General features: G+C 40.4%; 1 protein-coding gene across 4 annotated transcripts in view; it reads right to left on the bottom strand.

The window, feature by feature from the left end:
- Positions 1-24,358, bottom strand: part of LOC122801936 (serine/threonine-protein kinase Nek5-like) — a 626,240-nt gene that overhangs the window by 285,630 nt on the left and 316,252 nt on the right. For 3 of the 4 annotated variants that reach the window (XM_044071668.1, XM_044071669.1, XM_044071671.1), the window contains 2 exons: positions 4,894-5,078; positions 3,103-3,181 (listed from right to left, as the gene is read on the bottom strand). In XM_044071668.1, the coding sequence (XP_043927603.1) occupies positions 3,103-3,181; positions 4,894-5,078 (264 nt within the window). The remainder of the gene's footprint in view (positions 1-3,102; positions 3,182-4,893; positions 5,079-24,358) is intronic. The other variant, XM_044071670.1, reaches the window with a different exon arrangement.

Genomic DNA, 24,358 nt, shown 5'->3' with positions numbered 1-24,358 from the left:
ACTCATTCTAAATCATGTATAGTATCACTCATTCTAAAGCATGTATAGTATCACCCATTCTAAAGCATGTATACTATCACCCATTCTAAAGCATGTATAGTATCACTCATTTTAAGTCATGTATAGTATCACCCATTCTAAAGCATGTATAGTATTACCCATTCTAAAGCATGTATAGTACTCACTCATTCTAAAGCATGTATAGTATCACTCATTCTAAAGCATGTATAGTATTCACTCATTCTAAAGCATGTATAGTATCACTCATTCTAAAGCATGTATAGTACTCACTCATTCTAAGGCATGAATAGTATCACCCATTCTAAAGCATGTATAGTATCACCCATTCTAAAGCATGTATAGTATCACCCATTCTAAAGCATGTATAGTATCACCCATTCTAAAGCATGTATAGTATCACTCATTCTAAGGCACATACAGTATCACTCATTCTAAAGCACGTATAGTACTCACTCATTCTAAGGCATGAATAGTATCACCCATTCTAAAGCATTTATAGTATCACCCATTCTAAAGCATGTATAGTATCACTCATTCTAAAGCATGTATAGTATCACTTATTCTAAAGCATGTATAGTATCACCCATTCTAAAGCATGTATAGTATCACCCATTCTAAAGCACGTATACTATCACCCATTCTAAAGCATGTATAGTATCACTCATTCTAAGGTATGTATAGTATCACCCATTCTAAAGCATGTATAGTATTACCCATTCTAAAGCATATATAGTATCACCCATTCTAAAGCACGTATAGTACTCACTCATTCTAAAGCATGTATAGTATCACTTATTCTAATGCATGTATAGTATCACTCATTCTAAAGCATGTATAGTATCACCCATTCTAAAGCATGTATAGTACTCACTTATAATAAAGCATGTATAGTATCACTCATTCTAAAGCATGTATAGTATCACGCATTCTAAAGCATTTATAGTATCACTCATTCGAAGGCATGTATAGTATCACTCATTCTAAGGCATGTATAATATCACTTATTCTAAAGCATGTATAGTATCACCCATTCTAAAGCATGTATAGTATCACCCATTCTAAAGCACGTATACTATCACCCATTCTAAAGCATGTATAGTATCACTCATTCTAAGGCATGTATAGTATCACCCATTCTAAAGCATGTATAGTATCACCCATTCTAAAGCATATATAGTATCACCAATTCTAAAGCATGTATAGTATCACCCATTCTAAGGCATGTATAGTATCACTCATTCTAAGGCATGTATAGTATCACTCATTCTAAAGCATGTATAGTACTCACTCATTCTAAGGCATGAATAGTATCACCCATTCTAAAGCATGTATAGTATCACTTATTCTAAAGCATGTATAGTATTACCCATTCCAAAGCATGTATAGTATCACTCATTCTAAAGCATGTATAGTATCACTCATTCTAAAGCATGTATAGTATCACTCATACTAAAGCATGTATAGTACTCACTCATTCTAAGGCATGAATAGTATCACCCATTCTAAAGCATGTATAGTATTACCCATTCTAAAGCATGTATAGTATCACCCATTCTAAAGCATGTATAGTATCACTCATTCTAAAGCATGTATAGTATCACTCATTCTAAAGCATGTATAGTATCACTCATTCTAAAGCATGTATAGTATCACTCATTCTAAAGCATGTATAGTACTCACTTATTCTAAGGCATGAATAGTATCACCCATTCTAAAGCATTTATAGTATCACGCATTCTAAAGCATGTATAGTATCACCCATTCTAAAGCATGTATAGTATCACCCATTCTAAAGCATGTATAGTATTACCCATTCAAAAGCATGTATACTATCACCCATTCTAAAGCATGTATAGTATCACCCATTCTAAAGCATGTATAGTATCACCCATTCTAAAGCATGTATAGTACTCACTTATAATAAAGCATGTATAGTATCACTCATTCTAAAGCATGTATAGTATCACTCATTCTAAAGCATGTATAGTATCACCCATTCTAAAGCATTTATAGTATCACTCATTCTAAAGCATGTATAGTATCACTTATTCTAAAGCATGTATAGTATCACTCATTCTAAAGCATGTATAGTATCACCCATTCTAAAGCATGTATAGTATCACTCATTCTAAAGCATGTATAGTATCACTCATTCTAAAGCATGTATAGTAACACCCATTCTAAAGCATGTATAGTATTACTCATTCTAAGGCATGTATAGTATCACCCATTCTAAAGCATGTATAGTATCACTCATTCTAAAGCATGTATAGTATTACCCATTCCAAAGTATGTATAGTATCACTCATTCTAAAGCATGTATAGTATCACTCATTCTAAGGCATGTATAGTATCACTCATTCTAAGGCATGTATAGTATCACTCATTCTAAAGCATTTATAGTATCACCCATTCTAAAGCATGTATAGTATCACTTATTCTAAAGCATGTATAGTATCACCCATTCCAAAGCATGTATAGTATCACTCATTCTAAAGCATGTATAGTATCACTCATTCTAAAGCATGTATAGTATCACTCATTCTAAAGCATGTATAGTACTCACTCATTCTAAGGCATGAATAGTATCACCCATTCTAAAGCATGTATAGTATTACCCATTCTAAAGCATGTATAGTATCACCCATTCTAAAGCATGTATAGTATTACCCATTCAAAAGCATGTATACTATCACCCATTCTAACGCATGTATAGTATCACCCATTCTAAAGCATGTATAGTATCACCCATTCTAAAGCATGTATAGTATCACCCATTCTAAAGCATGTTACATTACCTTACTATAGGAAACATCTAGTCAAAACAATAGGTGTTAGTACGTATTTGCTCACAAGTGTCAAAAGAAAAGAAAATGTTTCCAGTGAGAGATGCTCTCTCATGTTGTGGTAAGTTTAATTATGTTATTTGTGGCTCTCACTGTATAATTTTTGTTACATGATACCACATCTTTCCTCTGATCCACCTCTAAAGTGTTGTAGCTTCTTATACTAACAGTCTACACTTTAACTTCTTTATTTATAGCAAAAAATTATATTATAAGGTTTTCAGTTCTCACTTACCAACTGTTTTTCAGCTTTGAGTTTATACTGCTGTGCTTCCAGCTTCCTTTGTAGGTACTCGTCTTGGATACCAGCATGCCTATTGAAAATAAGAAGTCCTTTAATATTTTTGGTTGATTCCAAAGATTGAGCCACATAAACTGTGGGTAGTAAGTTATCCAACAAATGCAATAAAACACACTCTTGCTATACCTAATGTCGTTCTGATCACTTATCTTTACTAAAATCCTTTCCACGGTTTTGAGGCAAAGAAAATAAGTTTTTGCTTCTTTTCCTGTTTTCCCATTCTGTGCACATTGCAAATGCTTTGTGGGCATTACATGAGGAAGGAGATATAGCAGCCAAAAGAAGGAAAATGATTAAGGGACCTACAAAGAAAGGCCATATTCCAAGGGAAGAGAAAGGAAATGTCAAGCAATATGAAATTAGTTATGTAAACAAATTTCAAGATCATGTTTAAAGATACAAAATGACCTTTGTTTTTTTTACATAAATAAGTATTTGCGTGCATCACATACAGAGCCATGTTTACGGCATTAATATTGATGTGATATCTGCAATGGCTGGAGTACAACTGTCTGTGGCTTTTGGAAACCTGTCCTTGACAACCTGTTTGTTAACAAAATGTGGGGTATCTAGACCCGCTGAATCCAGATGTGAGTTTTACCTGTTTTCACTTTTCATACTAGCTTCTCAGCAAATAACTAACTGGCTCATGTGTTCAAGGCTTTGCATAATCCAGTAAAATATCTTAGTATTTTCCAGAACAGAGTTTGCAAGGGACCCATTTTTGCTAGACCTGCAGTAAACAGGCTCATTTTGTTCATTTCAAATCATTCATCCCATATTATGGCCCCACTGCACATAAATGTTTTGGAGTCATCGAGAGAAACTGATGTATAACCTGCTGACCACATTCTCCTCAGTGAAATCCCATCCAAAACCAACCCACTCAGCCTGCACATAAAACAAATAAAACATTATTTTAGGGGGCAAGTCTCACTGCACTCCCATGGGGGGGACTCTGCCTCTCACACTCTTTTATTTACGTATAGTAATTCTACTATCATACAGGGGTCTATATTAGATCAGCGAACACTTAAAAAAGCAAACGTTGATTGATCGACCTTATGTAAGCGAAAGCTTACAATCTCGAACTGTCAGATCAGCAATTTTTTATTCCTAGGGAATTTTTTTGGTACAATTTATGAAAATACTGGTACAGCTTCACTTGATAAATTACACTCATTTTATCATATCATTCAGTCACCACTCTCATAGGTTAAAAATCCCTCACAGCTAGCCACTAATCTTTTACACTTAATGAAATGTAAAGGAATCTTATCATTGCATTTTTATCTAGTATTACATTTCAAAAGTCACATTTTGGAAATCTTCTATTTCTGTTGTTGTTCTGTTTTTAGTTTTGTGTTCAAACCTGATATAATCTTATTGTCGTTGGTCAATCTGAGAAGCAGCTGTTGTTTCCGGGCAGCTCTCCTTGTCCAGGATAGGATTACTGAAATGGAGGGAATGCTGAGGATGGTTAATCCTTAACTTGACTACTCTATCACATCTGAAATTTTTGACTTGTTGAAATCGTTATTACCTAGGCTGTTACACTGACATTCTACATGTTATGACTTATCACATTGCTATTATTTTCAAAGCAGATTTATTTAAATCATTTTTGCGGTTTCATATGCTGCAGTTTGTGTGCTTCAAAATAACTGTAAGAATGACATTTCACTAACCAATAAACTAATGAGTGATTGATTAGTAGATTGATACCTCTGGTATGGAATGTACTCTCCTTTGTCCATGTAGTATTGTTCAACTTTTTGGTCTATGTGAAAGACATGCTGGCGGTAGTCTTCATTTGATCTTTTATGGATTTGTTCCAGTTGAGCATAGTAGTGTCCATACTGTCCTGGTAATCTGTAAAGTGCAGGCCTCTCCATAACAGCAGGGGGCTTCTGACAAGCAACAAAGCAATATCATGCAGGATAATAAAAATGTAAAAGCATTTTTTCTGACTGATAATTAACTAAACGCTTAAAGTTTAACCATCGACGTGTACTATCTACATTTAAAAATATTGTTTTTAGATAAGGTTACCAACTGATTCGCTATGTCTTCAGGCATCTACAGTTTCTGGGTTGACACCCATTAATAAGCAAAGTGAACATCAAACACAAAACACATATCAGCAGATCCTTATTGTAATTCTATGACTTGTAATTTAGTCAATGAATTATGACAAAGCAACAGAAAACAAAACTAAAGAACAGTGAATGTCAACAATTGTTAGCCTCCTTTAAAGTTATTTTTCTGCAGGAGGGCAATCACCCTGCATCACTCAATGACTCAATGTCTGTGTGTGTGGGGGGGTACACCTCCACAGCATGGTAGTCACATATACTAATACAGAAACTGCCAGATCTTGGAGAAAAGGGAATACTCTGAGAAACAGAAGTCTTGGACTTGGGTTGGGACTCAAAGGTTTACCATGAAGGGTAAGCCTAATTGCAATCAACCAATCCCTCTTGGTAACCCCTTCTGTTTTACAGACTGCACTACTGCAGTGATTTTCTAAGACAGAAAGCATCACTAGGGATGGAGGTCCCACTAGCCCTGGTAAAGGGTAATTAGGCAGTCTTGGGCAATTGCTAATGTTAATTACCAATGTGCTCTCTCCCAGAAATGCCTGCAGCTAATAATTTACACTGAAAAGCATTACAGCAAAGTCTGGCTGTGAATTTTAACTCTGCCAAAAGGCTGGGGATCACCCACTGACTTCCATGGAAGAAGTCATGGTGCAGGTAAGTGCAAAGTACAGCAGAGATATAGAAGTTGGGGGATTCTGAGTGTGTGTCTGCATGTGAAAGTATGAGTGGGTGTCTGTAGGGATATGAATGGAGTCAGATATGTGTGTGTGTGTGTGTGTGTGTGTGTGTGTGTGTGTGTGTGTGTGTGTGTGTGTGTGTGTGTGTGTGTGTGTGTGTGTGTGTGTGTGTGTGTGTGTGTGTGTGTGCGTGTGTGTGTGCGTGTGCGTGTGTGTGTGTGTGCGTGCGTGTGTGTGTGTGTGTGTGTGTGTGTGTGTGTGTGTGTGTGTGTGTGTGTGTGTGTGTGTGTGTGTGTGTTTGAATGTATGTGTGTATGTTGGGTAGTGCATATCATATCACTCAGTGTCATTGCTCTCAAGACTTTAGGACAAAGTCAGAAATAATCAGGGGATAAATGGACAAAATCAAGGACTACATTTAAATATTATCTTACTTCACTTACAAAGTTATTAGAACAACAGGTATTGCATCAACATGTATTTTCTGAACAATAAGAAGTACAAAACTCTAATGTCTGGCATTACTGACTGTAAACTTTTTTGATTTATCATAAACTCTACATGTTCACAAGAGAAAAAATAGATATACAAGTCTAAATCAGGGATGTTCTGCAAAATTCTAGACAGATGAGAGATTTAGTTAACAATTGTCCACCATGGAGCACTACTATTGCAACATACTTTTAGCACGAGCAGTAAAAAGATGTGATTCACAAACAAGCAAATGAGCTGATAATGAAGTCTTCCTCACTGCAGTTAAAGCGGTCTCTGAATTACTTTTTCCATGATAACATATACATTCTGTGTGACATGTGCCATTGTTTTCCTGTCTTAGTTTGTGTAAGTCACTATTTTCACTCATTCAGTCTCACTGGTCCAAGACTTTTACTTACTAGTCTCTAAAGCTGTTACCTAGATGGAGCAGTACTGGTTCTGGACTGCTCACTGTCTTCCCACTCAGTGGATAAGTTCTTGTCATATTTGGGTGTGAGGTCTCAGCAAGTGTGTTGGGGTCTGACATTCCTTTTTCTTAGGTTAGTTTGGGGGTGATCTAGTTATTGGTTTTATACCTGATAGTATCACTGTCGCCACGGAATACACAACAATTAAATTGTGTATCCTGGCATTGGAAGAAACGATTTCCTGTTGTACGATTAATTATTCGCAGTTACTATTCGCAGTTAAAGTGTTATTTTTTAATGAAATTTCATTGTAAGTATTTAAAGCATTTTGTCAGTTGCAGTAGGCCACTGCTTAGAAATCAAAATTAGACACGTCTTTTAAGAAGCTCCAGTTTGAAATACTTAATATTTTGTTGAGAGAATGGGTAGCACTCATTGTGAAGGATTTCTACAGGAATATAAGTTAGGAATAATTTAGAACCAGTAATTGTTAAACATCTAAGGTCGGAATAATTGCATCTTGAGTTGGATAAGTATCTGCTGACTTTTCTCTCAAAGTCATGGGATGGAAATTACTGTCATTTTCCTTAATTTCAATAAACTGGATTATATACTGACCACATTTCTAGTATGAACCCTGAAGTCAAGGTATTTATGGGTTTCCCTACACATGATCAAGGAAAATACAGTTGTATAAGTAAGCTTACCATAATTATTGATGTTTAAATGATCACTGCTGCACCTAAGCTACGTGAATTATATCCTGTATTGAACATAGCCAATCAGCTTCAGAAGCTTCTGGGCACCTTTCATGCACCCAAACCATTAATCAGCTCGAGCTGAACTGACTAAAAAGACTGGCTTCTAAATTACTTTCCCACAAACTAATCACCTCAACCTGGAAAGCGCCTGCTTTTTTTTTTTTTATCAAGGTACTAAAACAAATGCTGGTATTGTAAGAATCCAAGGCAAAAGTGCCAAATGTTACAAAAGACAGAACAAAAGCACAGGGTATAGTGATGGAGAGAGAAATTTACATGGTATTACTCCCCAAATCTAATTGGATAATATGAGGGACACATACAACCACAGACAGTGTAATGGGATTGAAAATTGATGGATTAGGAGACACTTGTTTATCTCTTTGTGGACAAAACATGATTTCCTGGAGCATCAGCTCAATCATGATCATTAACATAGCACACTGACTAACACTGGACAAAAAGAATATAATAGGAAATAACTACAATTCCTCAAGAGTGGAGAGCACTGTAATTTGTTGCTCTTCAAAAATATTAAGTAGGTGCTCAAAACTGCTCATGATGCATCCATTGCTGGACACTTGGAAATTCCCTGCACTTATCCATGCTTAATGCAGAGCTTCTTTTAAGCGTATTGTATTCAGTAGGTGAGATCAGTATTACTGATTCTGTCGCAAAGGCAAACAATTGAAAGCAGGCAGCAGGACAATGCTTCACTTAATCAATTATCCAAAGTGAAAATGTATTTTCAGAGAGCAGGGATAGATATTGTTAGGTCTACAAAAACCCTAATTACTCAGCTAAGTAATTGGTTTATAAAGGTAAAAAATGGAAGGCACAAATAGGCAGTCACAACAAGTACTTTACTCAGCTAAATAAATCCAACTGGAAAAAATCCAAATGGCAGGTGCGTAGTTCTTCAAACCTGGAGATTCACCACTCTGAAATAGTTCTTTCAACACTCTGAAAAGCAGTTTCAAACAGCAAAATCAGCACAGGTAAAGACAACTGCTTCCCTCCGTCTAACAATAGCTTGTAACAAAGTTCCAAAATCAAGAGCAACCAAGCGTTAGGCGGAATAAACTTTAATTAACATAAAAAGGGCGAGCGCTTTCAACAATAGTCTTCCTCAGGCCATTCCTGAAAATTAACTCCTGCCCCAAACTTTTGGAGATTGTTTTGGTGTTTAAATTGGAGGTTCTGGTAGTATTTTTTTTTTCCCACCTAACGCTTGGTTGCTCTTGATTTTGGAACTTTGTTACAAGCTATTGTTAGACGGAGGGAAGCAGTTGTCTTTACCTGTGCTGATTTTGCTGTTTGAAACTGCTTTTCAGAGTGTTGAAAGAACTATTTCAGAGTGGTGAATCTCCAGGTTTGAAGAACTATGTACCTGCCATTTGGATTTTTTCCAGTTGGATTTATTTAGCTGAGTAACGTACTTGCTGTGACTGCCTGTTTGTGCCTTTCATTTTTTACCTTTATTTATTACTTCTTTCCTTGGGAAGGTACAGTGGTGCACCTTTTTTATATATTTTGAATTTATAATAAGTAATTGGTTTGACTATGGCAGCTTATGCCACCAGATATGTGAAGATGTCTTCATAGAAAATTTTCTGCATGATTTTATTCTATATTGACATTCTGTTGACAGGGTTAGTCCTACTAGGCCAATTGTCTCTTTTCAGGGGTAACCCAATGTGGTATTCATACTGACAATGGGAATTTGACCAGGGGACGTCTCCTACTCTTTGAGTACTAGGGGGCACCACAGGGCTGTCACTAGTGCTTGGAGAATTCCAAGATGGAGGAGAAAAGGAGAAATCAGGCTGAGAGTGGAGTGCTGTACAATGATGAAATATCACAAACAGACTATGTAAGAGAGAGGTTTGTTGTTACAGAGTTGGAGGAAGAAGACCTGTGTTAATGGAGATGACGGACTATGTTGAGCCAAATGCTGAATAAGAAATAAGCTGGAAGACAATAGTGGATGGCATGATGGAGGAGGTGACTGAAGAGGTACACCAGATGCACCAGTAAAAGGTGCCAAACACAATTTTGGGGTATGCTTAGCCAGTGGAGTACCTGGATTTAAAGATATAACCCTGCAACAGGGTGTTATTGTGAGTAGTAAAACAACTTTTACATATACAGAAATTTTAAGCAAAGGAAAGAAAGCTTCTGTGATTATTTATTTATTTATTTTACATTTGTTGGCTGAGATAGTCTGACTGGATATATGTCCATTTTCAGCGGAGGCCCAGGAAGAAAAGCTCCAGATAACACAGACAGAACATAACAGATATGAGTCAAACATATTTACAAAGCCCTCTTGTAGGTACTCACAATATACACAGTGTATAATAATATACAAAAACAACAGGTTGCAGCAAGTTATTATGAGCAAGAGATGCGTACAATATTAATTTAAATAAGGCATTGAATAAGTAGTGGTTAATCAGGGTTAGTACAGGGACAAAGCCAGTGCTCTTTAAAATACTGTTTGAGGCCTTTTCTAAAGAAACTTAAAGAAGGTTTGAGGGTAAGGTTAAATGGAAGTGAATTCCAAGTTTTACCAACAAAGTTGGCAAACAGGGAGTCACCGGCTGAGTTAATGGCTTTGTGGGTTTGGACCAACAGTTTATTGGATGATCGTAGTTGCCTTGAATTACTGTATGGCTTTATGATATTTTTGAGTGCCAGAGTATTTTCAGGGTGGTACAGTATTTTGTGTGCTACTATAAGTTGATTGAATAGAAGTAGGCTAGGCAGTTCTAGCCACCCAAGAAGACTGAGGTTTTGACAGTGATGTGTCCTATATGTTGAGTATATGGCAAATCTGGCAATATGGCTGTAACAGTGAGAGATCTTACCAAGTTCAGTTTTGCTCAAATTGGAGAGTATGAGGGAGGCATATAGAAGGGTAGAGAGTGCGTGTGAGAGGGCGATTACAGTCCTAGCTAACGGAGTTAGAAAAGGTTTGCTTCTATATAATGAGGCAAGCTTCTTATTAATGTTTTTTATAGTTTTATTGATATGCAGATCAAATTTGAGAGCATTGTCCACTATTACTCCTAAAAGCTTAGTATGGTCATCTGGAGATATAGAGGGACCATTGTTGGATGTTATGGAGAAGGAAAATGGGCTGAACCTACTGGTGGGGGTAAAGAGGAGCAGTTTTGTTTTGTTGGGATTTAACAACAGACGGTGATTAAAGAGACAATTTTCAACTGTGTTAAGTGTGTTTTGTGTTAAGGTTGCAGGTCTAAAGGGGAGGAGGCCATACAGATCAGGGTAGAATTGTCTGCATACTGAATGCAGATTGCATCAGGGATGGCAGTATGAAGATTGTTGATGAAGGTAGAAAGGAGCAGAGGACCTAGAATAGAGCCCCGAGGCACACCAAGGTGAGAAGTAGCAGGGTGGACAGTTTGCCCTGCCTTAATACAGCCTGTTGTCTGCCATTCAGATAGGATAGGAAACACTGAATAGCATGGTTATCTAGGGAGATGGATTTTAGGGAATGGATGAGTAATTTGTGGTTGACCATATCAAAGGTCTTCGACAGGTCTAGAAATAGGACTGAAGATAGCCTGTTGTTGTTCCTATTTTGGAATATGGTATTTGTAAAAGAAAGGAAGGCAGAGGTGGTGCTGTGATATGGCCTAAAGCCATGCTGAGAGTTGGCAAGCAGACCGTTCTGAATGAGATAGTCCATAAGCTGCTTATGAATGCACTTCTCCATTAATTTGGCTAGTGGTGAGAGAATGGCAATGGGTCTGTAGTTGGACAGTTCTGCTGAACTTCCACTTTTGTGGAGTGGGATAACATGGGATAATTTCCAGATTGAGAGGATAGTTCCATTAGTTAGTGTTCTATTGATTAGGCTAGGATGTTCTATTGATTAGAATCCTATGGAGACAGCACCTTTTTGTAGGGACTCTGCAGGAAGGAAGTCAGCAGAAAGGACAGTTGGTTTTAGTTTTTTGATAGGGGATTGAATAAAAGTGGTAGAGACAGGTTGGAAGTTAAAGAGGGGATGAGAAGTGGATGTGTTAGTGGTAGAGTTAGAGTGGGTGGGAGTAAGTTGGTTAACTAAGGACTGAATAGTTTCAGTGAAAAAGTTATTAAAGGCAGTGGCAACAGTTTCTGGGGATTTATGGGTGTAGTTTGATGGGGTTGGGGTAGTAGATTGTCCTGGATGAAGAAGTCAATTAACTCCTGCCCAAAACTTTTGGAGATTGTTTTGGTGTTTAAACTGGAGGTTCTGGTAGTATTTTTTTTTTTTGCCTAGCAAAATTAGATTTTTGTATCATTTCTAATTTGACGATATATCACTTGGTCGAGGGGCTTTAAAGCTGAAAAAAGACAAGGACTGATGCAAAGACAATAAAACCAAAAGAGAAGACCAGTGGTAAGTGTGACACTGCCAGCCCAGCTATCTGGAATTTTGTAAATAAGCATATGTCATTTGTGAATGTTGATATGATTTATACAGAATAATATGATATGTAATGAGCTTCAAGAATGTAACCACAGTGTACCCTACTGGAAAAGAACAGAAATGCATATAAACTACATACCTGCTCAAATGTATGTTTTAATAGTAGAAACTGGGGCATACAGAGTTAACTTGTAAAACTTCAAGAAAATAAGTTGGAATCAAAGTGTTTTACAATTGTATTATCTCTCAGTTTCAGTGCAGCAAGGAGACAGAATGTCTACAGCTATAGTTTTTTTCTATTGTTTTGGAGAAAAGTAATTACTATGTGTAAAATGTAAAGCACTCTTATTGCTATATGACTTCCTAGCAGCAGCACAGTTCTGAAAGATATGTATTTTTCACCGAGAGATGCTAAAAATGCTTGTACGTTTTGACAATGGGGGTAGCTTGGGAACTGAAGTCAAGTGACAAAGAATGATGTCATCCAAGCTGACCCACCAGTAATATTTGATATTAACTTAAGAACTCTCTCAGAGAGAATCAGGATATTTTGTATCTTGTCTTGGACCTAGTAACATCCACTCATCAACATCTGCACTTGCCTTGTTAATAGTAAGTAACTAGATTACAGTAATTTCTCTTAGATATAGGTAGGAATATAGTAAAGATTAGTTTAGATGTTTTCTGTATTTATTTGAGACTGTCCTGCAATGTTGTTTTAAAATATTTCTGGTGATTCTGAACTCTGTAGTTACTGTGTTGTTTGAGTAGTGTCTTGTTCTTTTATTATTTATTATTAAATATATGTAAACCTTTCTTTGTGGCTATTTGTGAGACATATTTAAGCTCTTGGAGTACTTGCATATGTATTTAGTGACACTGTACAGGCCACATCTAAATAGCCTTAGTCTTGGTCAGACTACCATTTGGATAACAGTAACATTACACAGTAGGTTTGGCCACTCTTTGTAAGGGCCTTATAGTAGCTGATAAAGAGGGGTTAGTGGTAGTGATAGCTACCTTATAGCCTGGGTAAAAGGGGGCATAGATAGTAAACCCATGCCAGCCTTCCCCAGGAGTGTGTGTGTGTGTGTGTGTGTGTGTGTGTGTGTGTGTGTGTGTGTGTGTGTGTGTGTGTGTGTGTGTGTGTGTGTGTGTGTGTGTGTGTGTGTGTGTGTGTATGTCAGCTACTTGGGCAGGGACATGAAGCACTGGTTGGACAGAGAGCATGTTGGAGGTCTTGGCTTGACCCCTTAGCTGAAATCTTAACCCTATAGCTGTGCCAGTGGGCAGTCTTATTGGGCATCTGGAGAAAGAGGGAGAAACCAGCCCCCAAACTGACTGCAATCTCTGTGTGCTCTTAAGAGAAATTGTACTTTACTGTGTGCGTACTTGTGATCCTCCCATTGTGTGTATCCCTCACTGTTTCCAATGGTGGGGGTTGAGGCCCCATGATTACTGGACCAGTGCAGGGGCATCCCATATTTATTGGTTAGCAGTGCTGGGATAGCCACTTCACATATTAATTGGTTGGCTTGTAGTGGTGTGGATACTGAATTCTTGTAGCCAGTGCACAGTGGTCACTGAAGATGTATGTACTCTCAATCAACCACAAAGTGAACATTCAGAGTTCATATCACAATTGTTTTATTTTTTTGTTTTGTTAGCTTAGTTAGTCAGGAAGAGCAGGCAAACATGTCAGCAGAGGAGTATGGCAAACTGACAAGGAGCCTGATGGCTGAGATGCCAACCTGACTAAAGCAGACATGATTGCAACTTTAGTCACAGTTACATTAGAGGATAGCAACCAGGAGGACAATCAGACTGGCCATGGAGATGTACAACTCTCAGAAAATTGACAGCTCAACCTTTCCACAGAGTACTTAAAAATTTGTCTGGAGTTAAAGAGACTTGACCTGGAGGCCAAGTATTTGAAAATAGGAACAGTAGAGAAACTGAGACATCTTGAGGCTGAGGAAAATGAGAAACTGCAATGGCTGGAGGCTGGGGAGAAGGAGAGGCAGAGGCAACATGAAAAGGAGATGCTGACTCTTCATCAGAGTCATGGAGGTAATGGGGAAGGGAGTAACTGGACTCCAGAAGCAGCAAAGGTCAGCAAATTGCTTCCACAATTTACAGAGGGGCATAATTTTGATAGTTTCATTCATATATTTGAGAGGTATGTAAACAGTATAATGTTGACCAAGGGCTCTGAGTACAGTTTTTGACCCCCTTACTCCATGGTAAAGCTGTAACTGTAATTTCTAAACTGTCTGATACTGACTGTTTAAATTATAATGTTGTAAAGAACTGTCTTTTAGAATGTTTTAAGATAACACCTGAAACTTATAGAAAAAAGTTTCCTGAGCATAGACACAAGACAGATGAACGTGTGTGTGAATATCCTGCTGAACTAAGCACCTATTTTCATAGGTGGGTGAGTGGATGCCAGGTCACCAATTTTGAAAGGCTGGCAGATCTTTTGGTGAGGGAACAAGCCGTTAGCACTTTGCCTAAGGACATAAGAATCTGGTTAGCTGATAGACAATGCAATACTGCAAATGAGTTGGGGAAGAAGGGAGACCTATACCTAGCAGGCAGGCATCACTGCACAGCAAAGGGACACCCAGTGCTGCACATGGGTCTAAGAGAACCTATGGTGGGCATCCCAGATTGCCCCATCAAAGTCTGCCAGTAGCAGGGGAAGCCACTAGTCCAGGTTCATGTCCAGGACCAAGGTTTAAATGTTTTAAATGAAACCAGTGGGGCCATGTAGCATACAGATGTCCACAGAGGCAAGGTGGGCAACAAAAGGTGAGAGAGTCAGTAAGTGAGAATGACAAAATGTCAACAGTAAGTTGTCTCAAGACAGCAAGGGTACCAAACTAACACAAGAGGTTATATCCTATCTTAGTGAATGGGAAAGAGGCCCATGTCTAAGAGAGATACAGCCTCTGACCTAACCATTGTGAAGCCTGCAATGGTTACAGAGGAGCACTACTTGCTTGGGCGGTCTACTCCAGTCAGAGCTTTAGGAGAGATGCCATTCCAAATACCTTTGGCTATGGTTCACCTTGACTGGAAGGGTGGAAAAGGAAGCCAGCAAGTAGCTGTGTTTGGGGATATCCCTGCAGATGTCCTGATAGGGAATGATTTGATAATGCAGTACCGTGTGTGCATGCAGTTACATGCAGTCAGGCTTGGAGACAAACATGTGGGTCTGGTACCCAGGGGAGACTCAGACAGACAGCACACTTGCAGCCAGGACTGGTGAGGTGGTTACTTCAGGAAGGGAGTTACCCTGTAGCAGCAAGACTGAAGGTGAGCCACAGCTGCTTGGGGATACTGATGTTCCCTTGGACAGAGTGACTACAAGGGCAGAGGTGAGTAGTAGTGGTACCCAGGTTGACACTGAGGCACTGTCAGAAGATGCCACACTTCCTGTAGAAGGGGAGCTGGGAAGGGTTACTAAGAGAGAGTTGAGACAGGCTTGGCTCTCAGACCCTTTCACCCTTTGAGTTGCTGTATGGGCATAGGGTAAGGGGACCTCTAGATTTGATTTAAGATGAGTGGGAGGGGGAGTGTAAATCCCACAAGTCTGTTGTGACATATGTCCTAAACCTCAGGACAAGGCTCAGGGAACTTATGGGTATAGCCCAGGAGAACCTGGCAGAAGCCCAACAGCAGAAAAAGTTCTGGTATGACAGGAATGCTAGAGCTAGAGAGTACGCTGTAGGGCGGCAGGTAATGGCTCTCATTCTTGTCAGACACAACAAGCTTCAGGTAGCTTGGGAGGGACCCTACAAGGTGGTGAGGGAAGTCAGCGATGTTAACTATATGGTAGAACTGCTAGGCAGGAGGCAGGGGCAGAAATTGTACCATGTTAACATGATGAAACCTTAACATGATAGGGAGGCACTTGTGATAAGTATTTGCAGTGGATGGCAGGAAGCGTCTGAGGGGGATCTGGTAATTGATCTCCTCAGTGAGTCCCAAATTGACACCTCAAGTGGAAGGGTTAGCAATATCCCAGCAGCTATCCCCTACCCAAGCTCGAGAAATCCGAGCAGTGTTACAAGAGTTTGGGGGCATGTTCATTGGGAAACCAGGGTGCACCCACCTGGTGCAGCACCATGTGGATACAGGAACCAAAAGGCCTATTTAAGCAGGTCCCTTGCAGAGGGTGCCTGAGAGAGTCAAACAGACTCTGAGGGAGGAGATACAGGAAATGGTGGAACTAGGGGCAATTCAGGAGTCCAGCAGTCTCTGGGGCTCCCCACTGGTGCTGGTACCAAAAAAGGATGGCAGCACCAGATTCTGTATGGACTACAAGAAATTACATAGTCACACAGAGTCAGATGCTTACCCCATGCCTAGGACAGATGAAGCCCTAGAGCACCATTGATCTTACCAAGGGTTATTGGCAGGTGCCCTTGACTCCCAGTGCTAGAGAGAGTCAGCCTTTGTGACTCCTTTTGGCTTGTATGAGTTCACAAAGTGACTCTTGAGAAACGTTGCTTGAGAGTGCTGAGACTATCTGGGAATACCTTACCCCATTCCCTGTCTTGAGATCCCATCTGCATTGGCATTGCTAACCCCACTGCAGTGCTGCACTGTCATATCATATATTGAAACCCTGGGCTCCACCTTAGTAACTTGGCATTTTGCTGGCTGGCTTGATGTAGCCATGTTAAGGGACTGTGGTCTATAACTACAGTAAATTTCCTTCCATACAGATAAGGCTGAAGTTTCTGCAGTGCCCACACTATGGCTAGACATTCCTTTTCTACAGCTGCATAGCATTCCTCCCTGGGTTGGAGCCTACAACTGAGATAAACCACTGGGTGCTCTTCTCCCTCTGAAGAAATCTGGCTAATTACAGCCCCCACCCCATGGTTCAAAGCATCCACCAGCACGACAAATTCTTTGCTGTAATCTAGACTGGCTAACATAGGGGGTCCTCCCAAAGCTTCTTTAAGCTCCTGGAATGCCTGCTCAGATGCTATGGTCCACACTACCTTACCTGGCCTGTTTTTCCTTGTCAGGTCTGTGAGGGGAGCAGCTATGGTACTATAACTGGGGATGAACATTCTGTAGTACCCTGCTGTCCCTAAGAATGCCCTCACCTGCTTTTTCGTAATGGGAGCAGGCCATGCCTGAATGGTTTCCACTTTTTTCATCTCAAAGGGCATCTTTGTGAACTCATACGAGCCAAAAGGAGTCACAAAGACTGATCTCTCTCTAGCACTGGGAGTCAAGGACATCTGCCAGTAACCCTTGGTAAGATCAATGGTGGTAAGATACTTAGCCCCACCCAGCTGCTCTAGGGCTTCATCTGACCTAGGCATGGGACAAGCATCTGACTCTGTGTGACTATTTAATTTCCTGTAGTCCACATAGAACCTGGTGCTGCCATCCTTCCTTGGCACCAGCACCAATGGGGAGGCCCAGGGACTGCTGGACTCTTGAATTACCCCTAGTTACAACATTTCCTGTATCTCCTCCCTCAGAGTCTGTTTGACTCTCTCAGGCACCCTATAGGGGGCCTGACTAGTAGGCCTTTGGGATCCTGTATCCATCTGATGCTGCACCAGGTGGGTGCACCCTGGTTTCCCAGTGAACATGTCCCCAAACACCAGTAACACTGCTCAGATTTCTTGAACCTGGATAGAAGATAGCTGCAGAGACATTGCTACCCCTTCCATTGAGGTGTCAGTTCGAGCCTCACTGAAGAGATCAGTCACCAGATCTCTCTCAGGCTCCTCCTGCAATCCACTGCAAATACTCAACACAAGGGCCTCCCTATCATGGTATGGTTTCATCATGTTAACATGGTACAATTTGTGTTCCTGCCTCCTGCCTAGCAGTTCTACCATGTAGTTAACATCACTTACTTTTCTTACCACCTTGTAGCATCCCTCCCAAGCTGCTTGCAGCTTGTTGTGTCTGACAGGAATGAGAACCATTACCTGCTGTCCTACAGCATACGTTCTAGCTTTAGCATTCCTGTCATACCAGACCTTTTTCTGTTGTTGGGCTTCTGCCAGGTTCTCCTGGGCCAAACCCATGAGTTCCCTGACCCTTGTCCTGAGGTTTAGAACATATGCCACAACAGACTCCTTGTGAGATTCACACTCACTTTTCCACTCATCACGAATTAAATCTAGAGGCCACTCACCCTATGTCCATACAGCAACTCAAAGGGTGAAAAACCTGTGGATTCCTGGGGAACCTCTCTGTAAGCTAACAACAGATGGGGTAAATATTTGTTCCAATCCCTCTTAAACTGGTCTGCAAATGCCCATAGCATGGACTTGATTGTAGAGTTTAACCTCTCGACAAGACCATTAGTCTGGGGATGGAAGAGGGTGGTCTTTAGGTGCTTTGCCCCACAGTATTTCCACAGACAAGCCAGCAGGTCTGGCATGAAATTGGCACATCTGTCAGTCAGTATTTCTGTTGTGAAACCTACCCTGCTGAAAATCTCCAATAAAGCATTTGCCATCTTTTCTGCTTCAACTGAGGACAAAGTCACTGCCTTAGGGTATCTTGTAGCATAATCTACTACTGCTAGGATATATTTTTTCCCTGTGGAACTTGGGGTACTCAGAGACCCCACAATATCCATAGCTACCCTCTGAAATGGCTCCTCAATCACAGGTGAAGGCATCAAAGAAGCTCTCACCTTGTCTCCTGCCTTGCCTACCTTCTGGCACTGCTCACAGGTCCTGCAGTACCCTGCTACATCTCTGGAAATTCCAGACCAATAGAAGTTCTACATAATACGTCTCTTTGTACGTTTTATGCCCATATGACCTGCAAAGGGAATATCATGGGCTATGGCTAGAAGCGCAAGATGGTAAGCTGTATTCTCTCATCTTCTAGCTCTCCCTCAGGGGTCCACTCTCTATACAGTAACACTTTGTCCCAGTATACAGATTCCCCCTTCCCTTGAAAATCCAGTGCCTCACTAGCTACATGCCTCAGGACTTGTAATGTAGGGTCTGGGAGCTGTGCCTGTCTCAGCTCACTCTTTGTAACCCTTCCCCCTTCCCAGCTCCCCTTCCACAGGAAGTTTGGCATCCTCTGACAGTGGTGCCTCACTGTCAGCCTGGGTACTACTAATCACCTCTTTCCTTGCAGTCACTCTGTCCAAGGGAACAACAGTACCAACAAGCAGCTGTGGCTGACCTCCAGTCTCACTGCTACAGCTGAGCTCCCTCCCTGAAGTAACCATCTCACCAGTCCTTGCTGCAAGTGTGCGGTCTGACTGGGTCTCCTCCAGGCTACCACACCCAAATGCTTGTCTCCAAGCCTGACTGCATGTAACTCCATTAACACATAGTACTGCCTCATCAAAATACTTCCTTATGAGGACATCTGCAGGATGATAGTTTGGTACCCCTGTTGTCTCAAGACAACCTACTATTGGCATTTTGTCTTTTCCACTTACTGGCTCCTTCACCATTTGTTCCCCGCCTTGCCTCCATGGACATCTACATGTCATATGGCCCCATTGGTTGCATTCAAAACATTTAACCCTAGGTCTTGGATGTGTGCCTGGACTAATGGCTTCCCCTGCTACTGGCAGATTCTGTTGGGGCAGTCTGGGCTGCCCACCATGGGCTCCCTTAGACCCATGTGCAGCACTGGGTGTCCCTTTCCTGTGTAGGGATGTCCTGCTTGCTAGGTATAGGTCTCCCTTCTTCCTCAACTCATCTGAAGTAGCACATTGTCTATCAGCTAACTAGATCGTCATGTCCTCAGGCAAAGTGCTAAGGGTTTGTTCCCTCACCAAAAGATGTGCCAGCCCTTCAAAAGTTGTGACCTGACATCCATTCACCTACCTATGAAAATAGGTGCTCAGTTCAGCAACATATTTACACACACTTTCATCTGCCTTGCGTCTATGCTCACAAAACTTTTTCCTATAAGTTTCAGGTGTTAGCTTAAAAAATTCTAACAAACAATTCTTTACAGCATTATAGTTAAAACAGTCAACTTCAGATAATTTGGAAAGTACATTTACAGCTTTATCATGGAATAAGGTGGTCAGGAAATGTACCAAGAGCCTTTGGTTAATCTCATACTGTTTATATACCTTCTCATAACATATGAATGAAGCTATCAAAATGTCCCCTTTTGTAAACTGCGGAAGAAATTTACTGACCTTTTGTGCTTCTGAGGTCTGGTTACTCCCTTCCCCATTACCTCCATGCTCTGGCGAAGAGTCAGCATCTCCTTTTTGTGCTGCCTCTGTCTCTCCTTCTCCACAGCTTCCATTTCCAAACGCCTGGCCTCCATCTCAACTCTTTAGCTCCAGATGGATTTTTAAGTCCTCTGCAGAAAGGGTGAGCTGTCCAGAGATCACAGTCAGTCTGGGGCTGGTTTCTTCCTTTCTTTCCAGATTCTCAATAAGACTCCCCACTGGCACAGCTATAGGGTACAGATAGCCTAGGGGTCCTGCCAAAACCTCCAGCACCCGCTCTGTCCAACCAGTGCTTCATGTCCCTGCCCAAGTAGCTGACACACACACACACACACACACACACACACACACACACACACACACACACACACACACACACACACACACACACACACACACACATTAAGATATGAGTTATATACAAACACACAGACACTTCTGAGGAAGGCTAGCACAGGTGCTCTAGCTATGCCCCTTTCTGCCCAGGCTATAAGGTAGTAACCCACTGCCACCAACCACTATTTATCAGCTACTAATAAGACCCTTACCAAAGGGTGTCCAATTTTACTGTGCAATATTATTATCCAATTAGTAAGTGTGATGAACAGCAAGACTATTGGAGTAGCTTTGTAAAGTATCACCAAATACATGCAAGTACTCTAGAGCTTAAATTATTTCTACACAAAACAGACACAGTAGAAAGGTTTAAAACTATTTAATAACAAGTAATAAAAACACAAGACAATACTTATTACTGCAACACAATGACTGTACAGAGTTCGGAGATCGCAGGAAACTTTTAAAATAATATTGTAGGATAGTCTGAAATAAATATAGAAAACAGCAAGACTAATCTTACTATTTCTATATATCCCTAAGAGAAATACTAAAGTCTAAGATTCTACTTAAATACAAAGCAAAGGCACAATGCTGGTGAGTTGATGTGTTAAGGTTCAGACAAAATCCAAAATACTCAATTTTCTCTCTCTCTCTCTCTCTCTGAGAAAGTCTTAAATTGATAACACAGTACTGCTGAGTCATTTTATATTACATCATTCTTGACACATCTCTGGTTCCCAGGCTAACAGAAACTCAGAATTTACATTTCTTAGTAAGCTGCACTTGGCCAGGAAGCCACAGCAGTAAAATACATTGTACATGTAAAACCTTAGTAATTATCTCTTAAATCAAGACAAAAGAAAGACATCCTGTCTCTGAGCTTGAGATCAAACAGTCGTACAATGCTTGACTTATCAGCTTTCTTCCAGCAGAGTGCATTATGGTTACATTTTTGAAGCTCAGTACAACATATAGTTTAATCATAGCATATAGTTCTCTTTACATTTGTAAACCAAGCCTGTGGATTATATTAATATTTACAAATGACATAGAATTATCTACAAAATTCTATCTAGCTAGGCAGGCAGCCTTCACACCAGTCTGTTAAATGGCTCACCACCTTTTCTTTCTTTTTTTCCTGTCAATATTGGTGTGTAACAAAGCTCCATTCTTGGCCCTCTACTCTTCAATATATTCACTAACAATCTACATAAATTCTGTCAGAAAGTTTCTCTCATACACTATGCTGATGATTCTACCATAATCTGCATTTCTGACAACCTAAAAAATCTTCAGAGAATTAGTGAAGAAGCCTTTAACTCTACTGAAAGTTTGCTACAGGAGAATCACCTGTTACTAAACCCTCAAAAAACTAAATTACTTGTCTTTTTTTTCCCCCAAAATCCCACTTCCATGAAAAAACAACTTCAAAATGTATTCCTTAAATAATACTATGACTGAAGTTACTTTACATGCAAAACTACTTGGCATGATTATAGACAATAATCTTAAATTTGACTTACATATCCACAATAGCATCAAGAAAAACCCATCAAAAACTAGGTACCCTTCACAGAATAAAGAAATTCCTTACATACTCAGCCAAGGTAAACTACACTTGTATAAATCTTACCATAATGGTAGATGCCCTTGCCTTTACTGCTGCAGTATTCTTTACCATATGAGATTCCCTACAGCGAAAGACCAAACGTCCGGCCACTCTACCACAGACTACTTGTTGCTTATTTAAAAGGGACAAAGAACTTCACCCAAATGCTCCTTGCATAGCATAGGGCATAAAGGTGACATTCAAGCCTACCATAAATAGAACTGATTGCACTAGTAAGAACACCAGTCCAAAGAACCCAAGAGGTGATCTATGCATCCAGGAAGGCAAGAGATGAGGGGGATGGAGGGAGGGAGAAAATACTACCGTTATGATAAGATTTTACACAACTGTACTATAAGCTTACATTCACTGCTGCAGTATTCTTTACCATATAAGAGAGTGCCAAAGCTCAAGAGAAAACTGGGGAGGCGGAAGGGGCAGAAGACTCCCATAAAAAGATATGAAGAACAGCAATAGCAAAAATAGCCCTAGCTCTAGAGATACTATCTAACGTGTAGTGTTTGGTAAAGGTATGCACAGAAGTCCAGGTAGCTGCTTCAAGAATAAAGTTAGTATCTAAGCCCTTGAAAAAAGCACGAGAAGAAGCCACGGCTCTAACAAATGAGCCTTAACTGAAGGAGGAAGGCTCTTGCCATGAAAAGTGTAACAAAAGGAAATAGCCTTAGAAATCCAAGAAGAAATAATTTGCTTGGATACAGCAAGTCCCAAATATCTAGAATGAAAAGAAACAAATAACTGATCAGATTTTCTAATACGTTTAGTTTTATCCAAATAAATCCTGAGTTGCCTATTCATGTCCAAAGTATGCTGCACCCTCTCACTGTCATCTTGCAGAAAAAGTAGGCAGATTAATAGACTGATTAAGTGTAAGTTCATTAACCACTTTAGGCATAAAAGAAGGGTTAGTGCTCAAGGACACTCTCGCCTCATGAAAATTCAAAAAAGGAGGACAAGCCATAAGGGCCTGGCAGAAATAAGAGCTAACAAAAGAACAGTCTTCCAGGAACAATGATGCAAGGAGGCTGAAGCAGCAGGCTCAAAAGGAGCCTAAGTCAACTTCTTCAAAACAAAGTTAAGATTCCAGGGAGGAGTAACATGCTTCATGGCAGGTCTAACATTAGTGATGCCTTTAAGAAATTGTTTCATTTCAAATCTAGAAGCTACTGGAAGAGAAATCGGCAAACAAGCAGAGATAGAAGATAAGTGGGCCTTAACAGAACAATAGGCCAATTCAGCATTGAGCAACTCACACAAATAAGAGAGAACCAAAGGAACATCCACAGTAAATGGGTCCAGGTTGTGAGACAGAAGCCAAATAGAAAACCCCTTCTATTTGGATAAGTAGGATTTCCTAGTAGTAGGTTTCCTGACTTCCTGCAGGACTTGTAGTGTGTCCCCTGAAAACAGGTGTCTATGAGGAATCCAAATCCTACCACCCACAGTGTCAGTTGAAGTGTGGACAGGTAGGTATGGATGAGAGATTCCTTGTCTTGTGTGATTAGCTCCAGCCTGTGAGCTAACTTGTAATGACTGCCCTTGGCTAGATGCAGAAGTAGAGTGAACCAGTTTTGTCATGGCCAAAAGGGAGTTACCAACAAGATTTTGGGAACATCCTGAAGAATTTTGAACAGGACTTTTGGAATGAGAGGAAGGGGTGAGAATGCATAAAGAAACATCCCCTTCCAAGAAAATGAGAGGGTGTACACCTTCCATTCCAGAGGACCTGGGACTCTGGCACAAAATAGAGGAAGCTGTCTGTTCAGAGGGGAGGCAAAAAGATCTGCTTGAGGAGTACTCCACTGGTGGATAATGTCCAGAAACATGTCCTTGTGAAGCATCCATTCATGGGACTGGGTTAAGGACCTGCTCAGTGGGTCTGCCACAATGTTTTGACCAGAAGGGATATAAACTGCCTGAAGAATCACTTAATGCTTGACAGCAAGATCCCACACAAGTGCCAACCTGCACAGAAGATAAGATCTCATTCCTGGAAAAAAGGGAAGTTGCTCCTGAGGAGGCTGAGGAATGCCCATAAAAGGAGGATGGGATTTCCACGCCATGACGTACCCCTGAAGAATGATCGACAGAACCCAAGAACCCTGAGTGATCTCATGCCAAACAGGAAGAGA

The sequence above is a fragment of the Protopterus annectens genome, chromosome 5.part0 (assembly GCF_019279795.1).
Source record: "Protopterus annectens isolate FY-2018-M chromosome 5.part0, PAN1.0, whole genome shotgun sequence".
Taxonomy (NCBI): domain Eukaryota; kingdom Metazoa; phylum Chordata; order Ceratodontiformes; family Protopteridae; genus Protopterus; species Protopterus annectens.
This window is presented reverse-complemented; position numbering and strand designations above follow the sequence as displayed.